The 17,891-nt window shown below is 47.4% G+C and overlaps 1 protein-coding gene across 1 annotated transcript in view; it reads right to left on the minus strand.

The window, feature by feature from the left end:
- The window catches only part of GTDC1 (glycosyltransferase like domain containing 1), a 287,497-nt gene that overhangs the window by 143,679 nt on the left and 125,927 nt on the right, over window positions 1–17,891 (minus strand). Inside the window, exon 4 of the mRNA XM_038751780.1 lies at window positions 17,629–17,802. Coding sequence (XP_038607708.1) covers window positions 17,629–17,802 — 174 coding nt within the window. The remainder of the gene's footprint in view (window positions 1–17,628; window positions 17,803–17,891) is intronic.

The raw sequence follows: 17,891 nt of genomic DNA on the forward strand, positions 1-17,891 counted from the left end.
GGGAGGTGTGATCCATGATGTCCTGGCCAACCTCCAAGGGAGGAAATTGCATTCTGCTTTACCTCCTGCCCCCTAGCTATGTTTGCTGGGCATGGCACCTCCCTCTCCCGCTTCCTGCCCGCTCCGGCTGCGGAGCGTTGCTACGAGCTGTTAAACAGCTGCTGTGTCTCGCTCCACAGTGGGGACGGCACTTCACTGTATAATTTGGATCCGCTCGCAACGTGCTTAGGAATCCTTCAGGATGACAGGTGGCCTCTAAAATGCAAAATGGCACGAGCACCTTAAAGAGATACGCCGCAAATGTTCCTTACTGAACTGAAATTGAGCATGAAATATCGAGAAGAGGCCGCTATCTCACGCAGGGCTCCACAAAGCGGAGAGAAGGCTCCCCAAAGCAGTCTGGAGGCAGGGGGGTTTAATGAAAAGTAAACTCGCAATATGCCAGCGAGGCGCGGATCCCGTCCAGGAAGGGAGACGGCAGAGGGGGAGATGGGGGGGCGGCGATCGGGAAGACGAAATCTACCAATCCAACCGGACGGTGGCCCATCCCAGGTTTGCTTTGGATCATCGATTGATTGTATTTATCGAGCGCTTGCTTTGCGCAGAGCACTGTGTTGAGTGTTTGGGAGAGTACAATATAACAGAGTAGGTTGTCATAGCAATGGTCAGTAAATCATATTTATTGAGCACACTATACTAAGTGCTTGGGAGAGTACAATATAACGATAAGCAGGCTCATTCCCTGTCCACAATGAGCTTACAGTCTAGAGGGGTTGAGATAACTGAAGAAGATCGGATACCAGCCCATCTAAAGACCCAACGTCTGTTTTTCTTTTGTTTTTTGGTATCGGTTAAGTGCTTACTATGTGCCGGGCGCCCTACGAAGCTCTGGGGTAGAAACAAGCAACTCAGTTTGGACAGTCCCTACCCCACAGTGGGCTCATAGTCTAAATCCCCGTTTTAAAGATGAGATAAGTGAGGCAAAGATGAGTGAAATGACCTGTCCAATGTCACAAACAAGTGGCAGAGATGGAATTAGACCGTAGGTCCTTTTGACTGCCAAGCCCGTGCTCTATCCGCTGGGCCACGTTGCTTCTCGTTGTGGGCAGAGAATGTGTCTACCAACTCTGTTGGATTGCACTGTCCCTAGCACCTAGTATAGTGCTCTGCACACAGTGAGTGCTCAATAAATACCATCCATGGAGGAGATCATTTCTCAAGAGTGCAATTAATAGGCCAGACTATAGATCCATGCTCCATGACTACAGATCCATTCCTATAGATCCATGACTCTAGCAGTGATATAATGATAATAATGATGATGATGATGGCATTTACTAAGCGCTTACTGTGTTCAAAGCACTGTTCTAAGCACTGGGGAGGTTACAAGGTGATCAGGTTGTCCCACTGGGGGCTCTGTTCTAAGTGCTGGGTTGGATACAAGCTAACCAGAATGGACACAATCCATGTCCCACATGGGGCTCCCAGCCTTGATGTCCATTTTACAGATGAGGTTAACTAAGGCCCAGAGAAGTTGAGTGACTGGACCAGGGTCACACAGCAGACATGTAGAGGAGCTGGGATTAGAAGCCAGGGCCTTCTGGATTCCAGGCCCGTGCTCTACACTACAACTACTATTACTCCTCCTCCTCCTCTTCCAACTAAAACTACTACTATTACTACTACTCACTAGTACCAGCTGCAGAGAAGCAGCATGGCTCAGTGGAAAGAGCCCGGGCTTTGGAGTCAGAGGTCATGGGTTCAAATCCTGGCTCCACCAACTGTCAGCTGTGTGACTTTGGGCAAGTCACTTAACTTCTCTGTGCCTCACTTACCTCATTTGTAAAATGGGGATTAAAACTGTGAGCCCCATGTGGGACAACCTGATCACCTTGTAACCTCCCCAGCGCTTAGAATGGTGTTTTGCACATAGTAAGCGCTTAATAAATGCCATCATTATTATTACTCCTCCTCCTCCTCTTCCAACTAAAACCACTACTATTACTACTACTCACTAGTACCAGCTGCAGAGAAGCAGCGTGGCTCAGTGGAAAGAGAGCGGGCTTTGGAGTCAGAGGTCACGGGCTCAAATCCCGGCTCCGCCGATTATCAGCTGGGTGACTTTGGGCAAGTGACTTCACTTCTCTGGGCCTCAGTTCCCTCATCTGTAAAACAGGGATGAAGGCTGTGAGCCCTACGTGGGACAACCTGATCACCTCATATCCCCCAGTGCTTAGAACACTGTTCTGCACATACTAAGCGCTTAACAAATACCATCATTATTATTACCACTCTTTCTACTACTCCTATTCCTACCACTATTCCTCCTCTTCCTCTTCCTCCTGCTCCACCTGCTCATTCCGCTCCTCCTCCTCCTCCTCCTATTATTCCCACTCTTACTCCAACTCTTCCAGGAAGGCTGGCCTTCTGTTCTGCATCCTTGACCACTTTTTTTTTTCCATGACGGACTCTTGCTATCAGGCTGGGAGAACCAAGTGAGTAGGACGTCTCCCTGAACTCAGAGTAAACCTCGCAGAGCATCTAGCACAGCTCCGCAGGCCCGCACCGTTGGCCGTGCATGGACCCTTTGTCGTGTTGACCTTGGAGTAATGAAGGAGCATCAAACAATCAATGAGGGTGGCTAAGGGAAATGGTAGGTGGCTAAGAAACACTCCCCTACCCCCGCCCGCCACACACAGACACACATAAAATGACAGGGGACCAATATAGGAGGAGAACACTCGGACCCTTGGATTCAAGGACGTGTCGATGCTATCAAACTGGGGCCGAGGGTGATGGTTTTAGGGAACAAAGTCATGCCACCGCCGGCTTTAACTTGTTTTCCTTTTTGCTGGGTTTACGCATCCATTACCAGTTAATGAGGGTACAATCTGTTTTATGTTCAGGGAACATTGTGCCATCCTAAACCTCTTAATTACATCAAGACCTCGGTTTGGTTCCGGAGGAATCCCGCCCCGCCCGCGGACTTCTCTACAGATCCGCGCGTTGTCTTTCTTTGGCAATTTTTACACTTCCTTTTTTTAATAATATTCCTTAAACACTTATTATGTGCCAGGCCCCGTACTAAGCGCTGGGGTAGACACGGGTTAATCAGGTTGAAAACGGTCCATTTCCCTCGTCCGTAAACTGGAGATTAATTTCCAGTTTAGAGATGGGGGAACCGAGGCACAGAGAAGCGGTTGGCCCAAGGTCACACAGCAGACCAGTAGAAGAGTTGGAATTAGAATCCAAGTCTTCTGTCTCCCAGGACAGTGCTCTTTCCATTAGGTCACACTGCTCCTCTCCTCAATATCTGCCGGAGAAAAGGTGAGGACATCGCACGGATTATGTTTCCGAAGACTTGCATGAGAGTCTCTACCCTATTTCTGAGCCGGCGCAAACACCTAATCGATTTCCGCTTTGGTGCCCTCTGAAAAGATAAAAATGATGTTCAAAATGTGTTTTTTTTTTTTTTTTAAATGACCAAAGGCTCTATCTTTATAAGCCCCAGAAAATACCGAGGAGATTATTCCGTGGATGAGTCTAGTTTGGAAGACAGAAAACATGGTTAGATTTTCCCTATAAACTTTTAGGCTTTCCCGAACGATGCCACAAAGGGAGATATTTAGCAATATTAATGGATGGAAGTGGAATCATCAAAGAAAAACGTGACAAACATTCAATTAAGGCCCGGTTCCAGAGAAAGACTCGTTAATTAAACTAATTTGAAGGCGACAGGTCACACGCGAGTATTGACACTGCAATAAAGCCAAGAACAATCAAAGCCAAGGCTAAGGTCGTAATTTTTGATCGCACAACAAAGGAACTATTTATGGGAAATACGGTAAGAGGCGCCCGCGAGAGGATGGATCGGGTCTCCATTGTCTCCGGGGCGTGGAAAACCGAGCCTCAAAGGACGGGAGACGCAGTGGGTGGCTAATAAAAGGGAATCGAGGAATCGGCGTCGGAAGTTGGGCCGAATGATCCTACGCCCGCTTCCAAACGTAAATCTGGAGCACCGCACATGTGGATGACACAGTAAAGATGAGTCATTTCCATACTGCCGTCGTTAAAAGAAAGCCTGGGTTCCAGGGGCCTTGGAGCCGGAATTTATAAGTCTTAATCTAGACCGTCCAGTAGGCTTTCATCTCCTGGGAAGGCGGAGAGATTCCTTCCCCTCCCCGGAGTTGGCGGTTCACCCGCCTCGGCCTCTTTCCAGTGCGGGGAATCCTCCCTGCGTTTCTGGCCTTTGGGCTCAGAAGCAGGGCAGAGGGGGCCCCCCTGGAGCCCCTGCCTCTCGGGTAATAATGATAATAATTAATAATAATGATGGTATTTGTTAAGCGCTTACTATGTGCCGTGCACTGTTCTTAGCGCTGGGGTAGATACAAGGCGATCAGGTTGTCCCCCGGGGGGCTCACAGTCTTCATCCCCGTTTTACGGATGAGGTCACTGAGGCCCCAGGGAAGCGAAGGTGACTTGCCCAAAGCCACGCAGCAAAGTGGCGGAGTCGGGATTAGGACCCACGACCTCCTGATGCCTAGGCCCATGTTAGATGGCTCAGTTGAAAAGAACACGGGCTTTGGAGTCAGAGGTCATGGGTTCAAATCCCGGCTCTACCAATTGCCAGCTGTGTGGCTTTGGGCAAGTCACTTCACTTCTCTGGGCCTCAGTTACCTCATCTGTAAAATGGGGATTAAGACTGTTATCCCCCCGTGGGACAACCTGATCACCTCGTAACCTTCCCAGCGCTTACAACAGTGCTTTGCACATAGTAAGCGCTTAATAAATGCCATTATTATTATTATTATCCACTACAGCGCTTCCCCACTACATACTGAGGACATTGTGGACAGGGAATATGTCTGCTTATTGTTATACCGTCCTATCCCAAGCACTTAGTACGGTGCTCTGCACACGGTAAGCGCTCAACGAATACGACTGAATGAATGAATGAAAGGACGTGTTAAATACTAGCAACAGCACGCTGGGTGGGAGCGTTTAGTCCAGTGCTCTGCACACAATAGATTGCTTTCCTCCTGCATCAGCTGGGCCTTTGGACTCCTTAAGAACTTTGCTCCTGACCCCAGCCCCACAGCACTTCTGGACAGATCCTTGACACTCTACCCTTTCCCTCTTCTAGACTGAGCTCATTCATTCATTCATTCATTCATTCATTCATTCATTCATTCATTCAATCGTATTTATTGAGTGCTTACTGTGTGCAGAGCACTGTACTAAGCGCTTGGGAAGTCCAAGTTGGCAACATATAGAGACGGTCCCTACCCAGCAGTGGGCTCACAGTCTAGAAGGGGGAGACAGAGGACAAAACAAAACAGATTAACAAAATAAAAGAAATAGAATAAATATGTACAAATAAAATAAATAAATAAGGGAACGTGGGCAGGTGGGCAGGCCCCCCCTGGCCCGGAATGCGCTCCCTCCACACATCCGCCAAACTAGCCCTCTTCTTCCCTTCAAAGCCCTACTGAGAGCTCACCTCCTCCAGGAGGCCTTCCCACACTGAGCCCCCTTTTTCCTCTCCCCCGCCCTACCTCCTTCCCCTCCCCACAGCACCTGTATAGATGTTTGTACAGATTTATTACTCTATTTATTTTACTTGTACAGATTTACTATTCTATTTCTTTTGCTAATGATGTGCATCTAGTTTTATTCCTATTTATTCTGATGGCTTGACACCTGTCCATATGTTTTGTTTTGTTGTCCGTCTCCCCCTTCTAGACTGTGAGCCCGTTGTTGGGTAGGGACCGTATCTAGATGTTGCTGACTTGTACTTCCCAAGCGCTTAGTACAGTGCTCTGCACACAGTAAGCGCTCAATAAATATGATTGAATGAATGAATGAATGAATGAATGAATGCCTACCACAAGCTTACAATCTAGAGGGGGAGACAGACATAGGTAGAAAGTACTCAATAAATATGACTGAATGAATGAATGAATGAACGTGTCTAACCACTCTCCTTCATATTGTATTTTCCCAGTGCTTAGTGCAGTGCTCTGCACATGCAAGCGCTCAGTAAACACCATTGGTTGATTGATTATGCTCAATAAATACGATTGATGATGATGATGATTATGGACAAGGCCGGGGGTGCGAGGGGCCACTGTTGTCATGGCTACCGATCCACCCACCCGGAGGCCCGATGCCCTGCTCGCGGGACCAGCCAACTCGACCAGGATGTTTTATCCGGTCTCGACGCCACAACCACAGAGAGCTGAGGGGATTTTAGATGAGTTTCGTGGTGCGGGGGACAGGATCTGAAAATGAGAAGCGGCAGGAAGGCTTGTAAGAACTGTTCTCTTTGCCTTGCGGTTGTCTCTCCACCACCAACTTCTGGCTCACCCCCTTCTCCCTGTCCATCAGTCCCACCTCCTGCAAAACCCACAGGCCACCGCTCTCCCGATGTGGTCCAGTGGAGACAGAACAGGTTAGGAGTCAGACGCCTTTGTTTCTAATCCCTCATCTGCCACCCTTTTTTTTTAGTGGTATTGGCTAAGCACCTCATTTAAGTGCCGGGGCGGATTCAAGATAATCAGGTTGGACGCAGTCCCTGTCCCACAAGGGGTTCACAGTCCTAGCCGAATCACACCTGCCTGCTCTGCGAATGTGTGTGAGTCATTTCACTTTTCGGTGCCTCGGTTTCCTTATTTGTAAAATGGGGGTTCGATACCTGTCTTCCCTCCTACTCAAGTTGTGAGCCCCGCGTGGGGCAGGGTTTCTGATCAACCTGATTATGTTGTATCTATCCCCGTGCTTAATACGACGATTAGCATGTAGTAAGCACTTAACAGTTCCATCAATTAATTCTAGACTGTGAGCCCATTGTTGGGTAGGGACCGCCTCTATATGTTGCCAACTTGTACTTCCCAAGCACTTAGTACAGTGCTCTGCACAAAGTAAGGGCTCAATAAATACGATTGAATGAATGAATGAATGAATGAATGAACAAATACCATTATTATTATAATTCTATTCATTCCTTATCCAAAGAGAGATAACCTCTCCTCCAGGAGGCCTTCACTGTTAATTCCTCATCTCCCTAGTTTATACTCCTGGTCAACTCCTTTAAGAGGGCAGGGACCGAGCACTCAGTACAGTGCTCTGCACACAATAAGCGCTCAATAAATACGATCAAATGAATGAATCACATCTACCAACTCTGCCGTAGTGTGCTTTCCCAAGACCTCAGTGTAGTATTCCGCCACTCACTACGGTCTCAATAAATACCTTTAATTGATAAATTGATGAAACTGCCGCTACCTCACTTGTATTCACAACCTCCTGTATCTTTTTTTTTGTTTTTTAGTAGTATTCATCAAGTACTCGCTATGTGTCAGGCACTGTATTAAGAGCTGGAGAAGATACAAAGTAATTAGTTTGGACATAGTCCCTGTCCAACATAGGGCTCACAGAATGAGTCCCCATTTTACAGATGAGGTAACCGAAGCACAGAGAAGAAAAGTGATTTTCCCAAGGTCACACAGCAGGCTCGTGGAGGAGCCGAGATTAGAACCCAGGATCCTCTGACTCCCAAGCTGGTGCTCTATCCACTAGGCCATGCTGTCTCTCATCCCCTCTTAGTCACAAGCTAGCACACGTACACACTCCCTCTTCCTTCTTACTAGAAATGTATTTTAGTGCCTTTTTCTCCAGCTAGATTGTAAGCTTCTTGAGGGGAGGGTCTTGGCTCTCTACCTCTATTGTCGTTTCCCCAGTACATTTGCCTACTCACAACAGACATGCCACACATTCTCCTGATTAATCAATCAATCAATCATATTTATTGAGCGCTGACTGTGTGCAGAGCACTGTACTAAGCGCTTGGGAAGGACAAGTTGGCAACATATAGAGACGGTCCCTACCCAACGGTGGGCTCACAGTCTAAAAGGGGGAGACAGAGAACAAAACCAAACATACCAACAAAATAAAATAAAGAGAATAGATATGTACAAGTAAAATAAATAAATAAATAAATAAATAAATAAATAAATAAATAAATAAATAAATAGAGTAATAAATATGTACAAGAGATAAATATATGATTATGTACAAGAGATAATAAATATGATTAAGAGCTAAAGGCTGCATACGGAATCAGAGGTGGCCCTCCGAGTGCACGAAGAGTTGGCGACTTTAGGGACAATCAACTCTTCTCCAACTCCCAGACGAAGTCAGAAAACAGGAGAAAGGCTCAAAATCAGGACCCGATCTTGCCTGGATCAGACAGAAAGAAGAATGTCCTGACATTTGGGTTCATTAGCTATCACAATGGGCTGAAGGAAGAGAGGGGGATTAGATGCAAAAAGGGGCCTTTCTGCCTGTGGTTTTCATGAGGAATCATGGTGAAAGTTTCAGGTTCCAGACTTAGATTAGGCAAAATCACCTGGGGTGAAAGGCAACGTTACATTAGACTGTAAGCTCATTATGGGCAGGGAACTTGTCTACCAACTCTCGTATTGGACTCTCCCAAGAGCTTAGTACAGTGCTTTGCACAACACTCAATGAATACCACTTGACTGATTGATTGATTAGAGCATAGGCAACTGTAGGGCAGAAGCCCCGGTTTTCTTTCTATAGCATATTCTCAAATGTCCGGTACATCGGTGTTTCCTCAGTGCTCTGCTGCCGCAGCTGCTGAAATGTGACCATTAACTAGAAAAGGCAAAGTGATTTTCTAGTCTGATCTCTAAAACCCTCAATTGGTTAGCCCTTAAACCAAGGCTGTACCCAGCAATTTTCTATTAATTTAACCCGCTTGACTGCCGTTAATGTGCCTAGACTCGATGCATTTACAAACTACAGTATCTGAAAAATGTAACACACAGGGTTGGGAGGAGAGTTATTGTGTGTTGTGGGGTGGGGGGGGGAGAGAGGGAGAGGGAAAGGGAGGGAGACAGAGAGAAAAAGAGGGAGGGAGAGAGAGATTTGGTGTGTGATTGTGAGTGTATGTGTATGTGTGTGTGTGTGTGTTTTTGGTCTGTGTCTGAGTGTTTTAAATGCAGAAAGAAGTTTTCATCAGACTCCAGAAAGCTTCAAGGAGGAGGGCATAAAAGGACGGAGCCTTCTGTCCTTTCAATCCACCGAGTCTCAAATAGCAGATTTTTCTGTTGTTTTCTGACACTTCCATTTTGCAATGTAAAAGAGCCCTTTCTTTAATAAGATTTCTTCAAAAAGCCCTGAGGCCCTCTGCCTTTGTTTGCACCGCCTGAGAGTTTTCATTTAAAGTTTTAACACTGTTTTTTAAAACTTCCCATTTCTGATTCTAAATGAGTCAGGCGCAGTCCATAAACACCTCTTTCGGCTCCACGTTTTCGCAGGGTGGGTGGGTGGGTTTGGGGCGGCGGGGAGGGGGTTGTGAGCACACCAGGTGGAGAGAAACTCGAGGCCCCCAGAAATGAGTTTCTTTAAGGAACATGTCTACCAACTCTGTTGGGCCACCTTCTCCCAAGCGCTTCGTACGGTGCTCTGCACACCGTCGGTGCTCGATAAATGCGACTGATGGATGATTAAGTGCCCTCCTCCCGGGGGAGGAAACAGAGTGTGGCGATATCTATCTGTCGATGGTGACATATCTGATCTGAGCACGTATCCTCGGTGGCCAAGACGGAGAGGAACGGACAGACCCACCCTCCCTACGTCCGTGGCAAGATCTCCCCATCCCCGGCTGTTAATAACTGCGGTATTTCATCGTGGTATTTGTTAAGTGCTGATTATGTGCCAGGCACGGAACTAAGCGCTGGGGTAGATAATAATGATGGCATTTATTAAGCACTTACTATGCGCAAAGCACTGTTCTAAGCGCTGAAAAGGAGTGGACTCAGTCCCCGTCCCACATGGGGCTCACGGTCTTCATCCCTATTGTCCAGATGAGGGAACTGAGGCCCTGAGAAGTGAAGGGACGTGCCCTAGGTCAGACGACAGACGAGTGGCAGAGCCGGAATTCGAACCCGGATCCTTCTGATTCCCAGGCCCAGGCTCTTTCCAGTAGGCTGTGTTGCTTGCCCCGAGAGCCCGGGCTTGGGAATCAGAGGTCACAGGTTCTAATTCCGGTTCCAGCACTTTTTCGGCTGTGTGACTTTGGAAGAGTCACTTCACTTCTCCTTGCCTCAGTTACCTCATCTGTCAAATGGGGATGAAGACTGTGAGTCCCCCGTGGGACAAACTGATGACCTTGTATCTACCCCAGAGCGCTTAGAACAGTGCTCGGCACATAGTAAGCGCTGAACAAATACTATCACCATCATCACCCTGTTGCATATGTCAGACAGAGTGCCTGGCATTGTTTTCTTTTCTCCCGCTGGGTGCTGGATCTTCCCACATCATCTGCTCTCAGAAAGCCCCATCCCGTTTCCTCCTGCTCCATGCCAGACTGTCTCCCCAGTAACGCCAGCCTGAAATAATAATGATGGCATTTATTAAGCACCTACTATGTGCAAAGCACTGTTCTAAGCGCTGGGGGGATACAAGGTGATCAGGTTGTCCCACGTGGGGCTCACAGTCTTCATCCCCATTTTACAAATGAGGGAACTGAGGCTCAGAGAAGTCAAGTGACTTCCCCAAGGTCACCCAGCAGACATGTAAGTGCTCAATAAATACGATTGAATGAATGTGGCAGAGCCAGCATTAGAACCCATGACCTCGGACCCCCAAGCCCAGGCTCTTTCCACTGAGCCATGCTGGTGATCAGGTTGTCCCATGTGGGGCTCACAGAGAAGCAGCGTGGCTCAGTGGAAAGAGCCCGGGCTTTGGAGTCAGAGGTCATGGGTTCAAATCCCGGCTCCACCACTTATCAGCTGTGTGACGTTGGGCAAGTCACTTAACTTCTTTGGGCCTCAGTTACCTAATCTGTAAAATGGGGATGAAGACTGTGAGCCCCCCGTGGGACAACCTGATCACCTTGTTATCCTCCCCGGTGCTTAGAACAGTGCTTTGCACATAGTAAGTGCTTAATAAATGCTATCATTATTATTATTATAAAATAGGGAACACGCCAAGCCGCACTGCAAGGCTCTCGCAGAAAGAGCCCGGGGATTGGAACCAGGAACCCGAATTCTAACAGCGGCTGACGGCCTGTGCCTCCATGAAATCTGGGAAAGATTGTACTTCTTCCCACTCCCTTTAGCTCCAAATCATTCCATCAGATCACTCCATCAGATTGGAAGCTCCTTAGAGAAGCAGCGTGGCTTAGTGGATAGAACCCGGGCCTGGGTTGTAATCCCGGCTTTGCCACATGTCTGCTGTGTGACCTTGGACCAGTCACTTGACTTCTCTGGGCCTCAGTTACCTCATCTGTAAAAACGGGGATTCAGAAGGTGGGCCAGATGTGGGACAGGGACTGTGCCCAACCTTGTAACTTGTATCTACTCCCAGGGCTTAGAACAGCGCTTGATCCATACTAAGCCCCTCCTGTCTGATCTCCCATCCTCCTGTCTCTCCCCGCTTCAGTCTATACTTCACTCTGCTGCCCGGATTATCTCTGTAGAGAAATGCTCTGGGCATGTTACTCCCCTCCTCAAAAATCTCCGGTGGCTGCCTGTCAACCTACGCATCAAGCAAAAACTCCTCACTGTCGGCTTCAAGGCTGTCCATCAAATCGCCCCCTCCTACCTCAACTCCCTTCTCTCCTTCTCCCACCCAGCCCGCACCCTCCGCTCCTCTGCCACTGCTCACCTCCTCACTGGGCCTCGTTCTCGCCTGTCCCGCCATCAACCCCCGGCCCACGTCCTCCCCCTGGCCTGGAATGCCCTCCCTCCGCACATCCGCCAAGCTCGCTCTCTTCCTCCCTTCAAGGCCCTACTGAGAGCTCACCTCCTCCAGGAGGCCTTCCCACACTGAGCCCCCTTTTTCCTCTCCCCCTCCCCATCCCCCCCGCCCTACCTCCTTCCCCTCCTCACAGCACCTGTATATATAGGACAGTACAAACGCTTAGTACAGTGCTCTGCACACAGTAAGCGCTCAATAAATATGATTGACTGATTGTTTGCACAGATTTATTACTCTATTTATTTTACTTGTACATATTTACTATTCTATTTATTTTGTTACTGATGTGCATATAGAGAAGCGGCGTGGCTCAGTGGAGAGAGCATGGACTTTGGAGTCGGTGCTCATGGGTTCAAATCCCGGCTCCGCCAACTGTCAGCTGTGTGACTTTGGGCAAGTCACTTCACTTCTCTGGGCCTCAGTTACCTCATGTGTAAAATGGGAATTAAGACTGTGAGCCCCCCCCGTGGGACAACCTGATCACCTTGTCACCTCCCCAGCGCTTAGGATAGTGCTTTGCACATAGTAAGAGCTTAATAAATGCCATCATCGTCATATAACTATAATTCATCACCATCAATCGTATTTATTGAGCGCTTACTATGTGCAGAGCACTGTACATTCTATTTGTTCTGACAATATTGACACCTGTTCACATGTTTTATTTTGTTGTCTGTCTCCCCCTTCTAGACTGTGAGCCCATTGTTGGGTAGGGACCATCTCTATATGTTGCCGACTTGTACTTCCCAAGCGCTTAGTACAGTACTCCGCACACAGTAAGCGCTCAATAAATACAATCGAATGAATGAATGAATGAACAAGTACCACAACTATTACTGCTTATTATCCTTAAGGACAGGAAACCTGCTTCTGAATTCCATTTTGTGCTCCAAACACAAGACATACTTTGGATCGACTGAATGAATCGATCTGGGGAAGACACCTACCCTTTCCGGACCTGTTTACTCCCCACTCTACCCCCCAAAATGGGGAACTCACCTTGAAAATATTCACCCAGAGCATCCAGATGGGTGACACTGGATAGTGAGAAGCCTCACTGAAGCACGCCACGGTTGGGGAAACTAAACTAGCTGCGCAAACAATAAACGTGTGGGACAACCATTCTGATTTTTGATGGATTTAAGATCCACTGGACGTAAAAGAGCGTGTGAAAATTGTTATCCCTCTGACCTTAGTCCCTTTCCTGTTTAGAACCACAGATTAATAAGAGGAAATTAAGTACGAAAGCATTACACTACCATTAAGAGTCAAATATCGTCACCAAATACGCAGCAATTGCACATCTCTCTGTACTTAACTCGTTCCTTTGTGCAGATTTATGTCGGCACATATGTTACACGGAATCTCTCATTGTCTGAGAGCCCATCGATACTTCCCTGCGATGGTCTGACAGTCGGAATGCTAACCCTCCTGTGAAATATTTATTTCTGCATTCTATTCCAAAGCACCTACATTAATTGTATTACCAACTGAATGATTTCATCAAGTAAACGCCGAGAGGTTCTCCTCCACAGAACTGGCAGCCTGACGTATTAAATATTAAAAACATTTCATCATTTTTTCTCAGTGTGATTAAAGTGCTTTACTAGGTGACAAACCCAGGGAGATCAAGTCCGCGAACCGTGTTGAGGGTAAAGCCACTTAGGCCATTAAAGACCGACAGCACGCTCACGGGCGAGATCCATTAGACAGTTCAACGGAAGCGTTTCCTGTGTTAAGTTTTCAGTTGCAGAGGGGGACGCTAATCGACTTATCCAATCTTCTTTTTTATCTCCCTCTCTCTCGTTCCCGCCTTTCGGGGTGAGAAGGCCTTCCGTTTACCACTGTGAATAGTGGAGAGGACTTCATTCAGTCAGTCAGTCGCATTTTGTGAGCAGGCACTGTAGTAAGCGCGTGGGAGAGTACAACATGACAATAAACAGGCACGTTCTCTCCCCACAGCAAGCTTATGGTTCCTCTAGACTGTGAGTGCCTTTGTGGGCAAGGAATGTGTCTACCAACCCTGTTACAGTGTAATAATAATTATAATAATAATAATGATGGCATCTGTTAAGCGCTTACTATGTGCCGAGCACTGTTCTAAGCACTGGGGAGAATACAAGGTGATCAGGTTGTCCCACGTGGGGCTCACAGCCTTCATCCCCGTTTCACAGATGAGGTAAATGAGGCCCAGAGAAGTGGAGTGGCTTGCCCAAAGTCACACAGCTGACAATTGGTGGAGCCGGGAATTGAACCCATGACCTCTGACTCCAAAGCACGGGCTCTTTCCACTGAGCCACGCTGCTTCTCTGTACCCTCCCAAGCGCTTAGTACAGAGCTCTGGTCACAGTGAGTGCTCAATAAATAACACTGATGGATTGTCCTTTAAGGGCAGCGACCGTGCCAACCAAATCTATTGTACTGTTCTCTGCTAAGCACTTAGTAATAATAACAATGATCACATTTATTAAGCTCTTACTATGTGCAAAGCACTGTTCTAAGCGCTGGGGAGGTTACAAGGTGATGAGGTTGTCTCTCTGGGGGGCTCACAGTCTTAAACCCCATTTTACAGATGAGGGAACTGAGGCTCAGAGAAGTGAAATGACTTGCCCAAAGTCACACAGCTGACAAGTGGTGGAGCCGGGATTTAAACCCATGACCTCTGACTCCAAAGCCCGGGCTCTTTCCAGTGAGCCACGCTGCTCTGCACCCAGAGAGCGCTCAATAAATACCATCCTTGGGAAAATTTTTCAGCTGAGGCTCTAGCACGGCCTAATATTAATAATTATACACAATTATTATAATAACATATAGCAATAATATATAGTAATAGTATATTAGTATAATTAATATTGAGAAGCAGCATGGCTTAGCGGAAAAATCACGGGATTGGGAATCAGAGGATGTGGGTTCTAATTCCAACTCAGCTGCTTGTCAGCTGTGTGACTTTAGGCCAGTCACTAAACTTCTCTGTGCCTCAGTGACCTCATCTGTAAAATAGGAATTAAGACTGTGAGCTCCATGTGGGACAACCTGATTGCCTTGTATCTACCCCAGTGCTTAGAACAGTGCTAGGCACATAGTAAGCACTTAACAAATATAATAATAATAATAATAATAATAATAATAATAATAATAATAATAATAATAATAATAATAATAATAATAATAATAATAATATTTGGAGAGCCCCTAGAAAAAAATCAATGAATTAATAGTACCTACTGAGCGCTTACTGGGTGCACCAGAATATTACAGCATTTTCATTTTAGGGGAGAGAGGAAGAAGACAGAGAGAGGAAAATTCACCTGAGTTATTCTGCCTGCAGAATGTCTACATATTTTTCCAACATCTCGGCAAAATTATGCATTTCAAAAAGACTGTAGGCATTCAAATGATTGTCAGTCATGCAAATAATCACTTACTTACACTCTATGAGTTCGCTTTGGATAAAGCAAATTACCATTTGAAAATAACTCGGAAAAGACTGTGGGCTAAGACCTCGCTTTATGAATCTTCCCTCGGACCCAATATTTCTTAACCTTTTTCTGCTCGGTCGCCGTTTGGCTTCAGATCTGTCGGGGGTGAGGCGATCTTTTCGAATAATCATTTCCCGGACCCAGGTGGGCTCACAAGTATTTAAATAACAATAAGAATGATGGTATTTCTTAAGCGCTTACTATGTTCCGAGCACACGCGATCCTGCGGGAGAGGCTACAAAAATCTCATGGACCCCGAAACGCCGGTTCCGAGAACTTTCCTTGGGCTTCCGAACAGAGCAATCGATCGACCCCCGCCTCCCTCGGCTTTTCGATGGCCTTGCAACTGCTCCTTTGCCTGGATGATAAGCAGGTAATCCGAGTTATCTATATGTAGATAACATATATATATATATGTAGATATATATAGATAGATATATATAGATAGATAGATAGATAGATATAGATAGATATGTTGCCAACTTGTACTTCCCAAGCGCTTAGTACAGTGCTCTGCACACAGTAAGCACTCAATAAATACGATTGATTGATTGATTGATTGATTGATCTAATGAACAGGGTCACGCCCTCCTCCGTTTCTCACAGTGGGTCGTGGTCAGTCTAGATCTAAACACAATCATCTGTTTGATGATTGCGGCGGGGGACGTGGTGGCTTGTCAGAAATTCCAGGACGTCTGTCAGGCAGTCCCGGTTAATCTGCAACTGTCCAATCCCATGGATTCGGGATTCGGGTCGGTCCCGGGGGCCTTTGGGAAGGGGTTGGGTAAACTCAGCCTCGGGAAGGACCTCTCGACTGCTCACCAAATCTCTTCTAAACTTCCCTGGGTGGGCTCTCTCTGGAGGCCTTTCCTCTCCTCTCCCCACCTTCTCTTCCCTTATTGGGGCACAATCGATCAATAGATGTTATTTACTGAGCACTCACTGAGTGCACAGCACTCTACTAGGCGCATAGGCAGTAATACTACTACTACTACTAATAATAATGGCATTTATTAAGTGCTTACTATGTGCAAAGCACTGTTCTAAGTGCTGGGGATGTAATAATAATAATAATAATAATAATAATAATAATAATAATAATAACATTTATTAAGCGCTTACTATGTGCAAAGCACTGTTCTAAGCGCTGGGGAGGTTACAAGGAGATCAGGTTGTCCCACGGAGGGCTCACAGTCTTAATCCCCATTTTACAATTGAGGGAACTGAGGCACAGAGAAGTGAAGTGATTTGATCAAAGTCGCACAGCTGACAGTTGGCGGAGTCAGGAATCGAATCCATGACCCCTGGCTCCAAAGCCCATGCTCTTTCCATTGAGCCACACTGCTTCAGCCCATATGCAGTCCCTTCACACCCACACGTCAGGAATCACTCCTGTGATCCCTCCTCACTGCATCTCCCACCCACCCCGCAAGTAAAGTGCTCTGCACACAGTAAGCGCTCAATGAATATGATTGAATGCATGAATGAATGAATGAATGAATGAAGGCGTCTCGAGCCACCCCGGCCATCCTGGCTCCTGCTCGGACGCTCCACTGATTCAGCTGTTCCACCCTGACCTCCACTGTGCATTCCCGATGATCCCAGGGACATCGATTATAACACGTTGGCACGTGAAAAGCGTGAGATCTGATTGGGACGGAAAAGAATGCAGAATTGGGAGTCAGGGCACCTGGTTTCTAATCAATCAGTCAATCAATCATATTTATTGAGTGCTTACTGTGTGCAGAGCACTGTACTAAGCGCTTGGGAAGTACAAATTGGCAACACATAGAGACAGTCCCTACCCCACAGTGGGCTCACAGTCTAATCAATCAATCAATCAGTCGTATTTATTGAGTGCTTACTGTGTGCAGAGCACTGTACTAAGCGCTTGGGAAGTACAAGTTGGCAACATATAGACTAGACTGTGAGCCTGCTGTTGGGTAGGGACCGTCTCTATATGTTGCCAGCTTGGACTTCCCAAGCGCTTAGTACAGTGCTCCGCACACAGTAAGAGCTCAATAAATACGATTGAATGAATGACTCTTCCCTCCCGCTCTTTCGCAGGAGCTTCTTCCCGCATCCGGGGGCTTTCAAGCTCTCAACGACCGCGTCCCCTCCACCAACGTCCCCCCGAAGCAGCTGCTCCCCTCACAACCGTCGGGCGTCGGGCCTGCCCTCCTACATCCACGTGACACGGGCCTCGACTACAGAGGCCCACCCGCTACTGGACGCCTCCACCGCCTCAGGGGCAAACTGTTTTTTTGGAACATTTGAGGAAACGAAAGAAGAGGCGGCTGGCTGGACCGCTGAGGGCCCCGCTCGGTCCCCACAGCCGGAGGACTGTGCCCGGCGGACTGACCTGCTCACGTCCGGAAACAGGATGGGGTAGTGGAGGACGCGGCACTTGGGTCTGATGGCGTCCTCCAAGCCCTTGGGTCTGTGGTCCGGGATCAGCCTCGTGAACGTCCCGATGGAGGTGAGGAAGGACTCCATGTTGAAAGCCGAGTTGAACACCACCACGTCAGCCACGAGACTGCAAGGAACGGAGAGAAATAAATCGGGGCCGGGGGAGACAGGCCTCCGGATGATCGGGGCTCTGCCGTCGGCTGACACCCATCAATC

This window comes from Tachyglossus aculeatus, chromosome 9, assembly GCF_015852505.1.
Source record: "Tachyglossus aculeatus isolate mTacAcu1 chromosome 9, mTacAcu1.pri, whole genome shotgun sequence".
Taxonomy (NCBI): domain Eukaryota; kingdom Metazoa; phylum Chordata; class Mammalia; order Monotremata; family Tachyglossidae; genus Tachyglossus; species Tachyglossus aculeatus.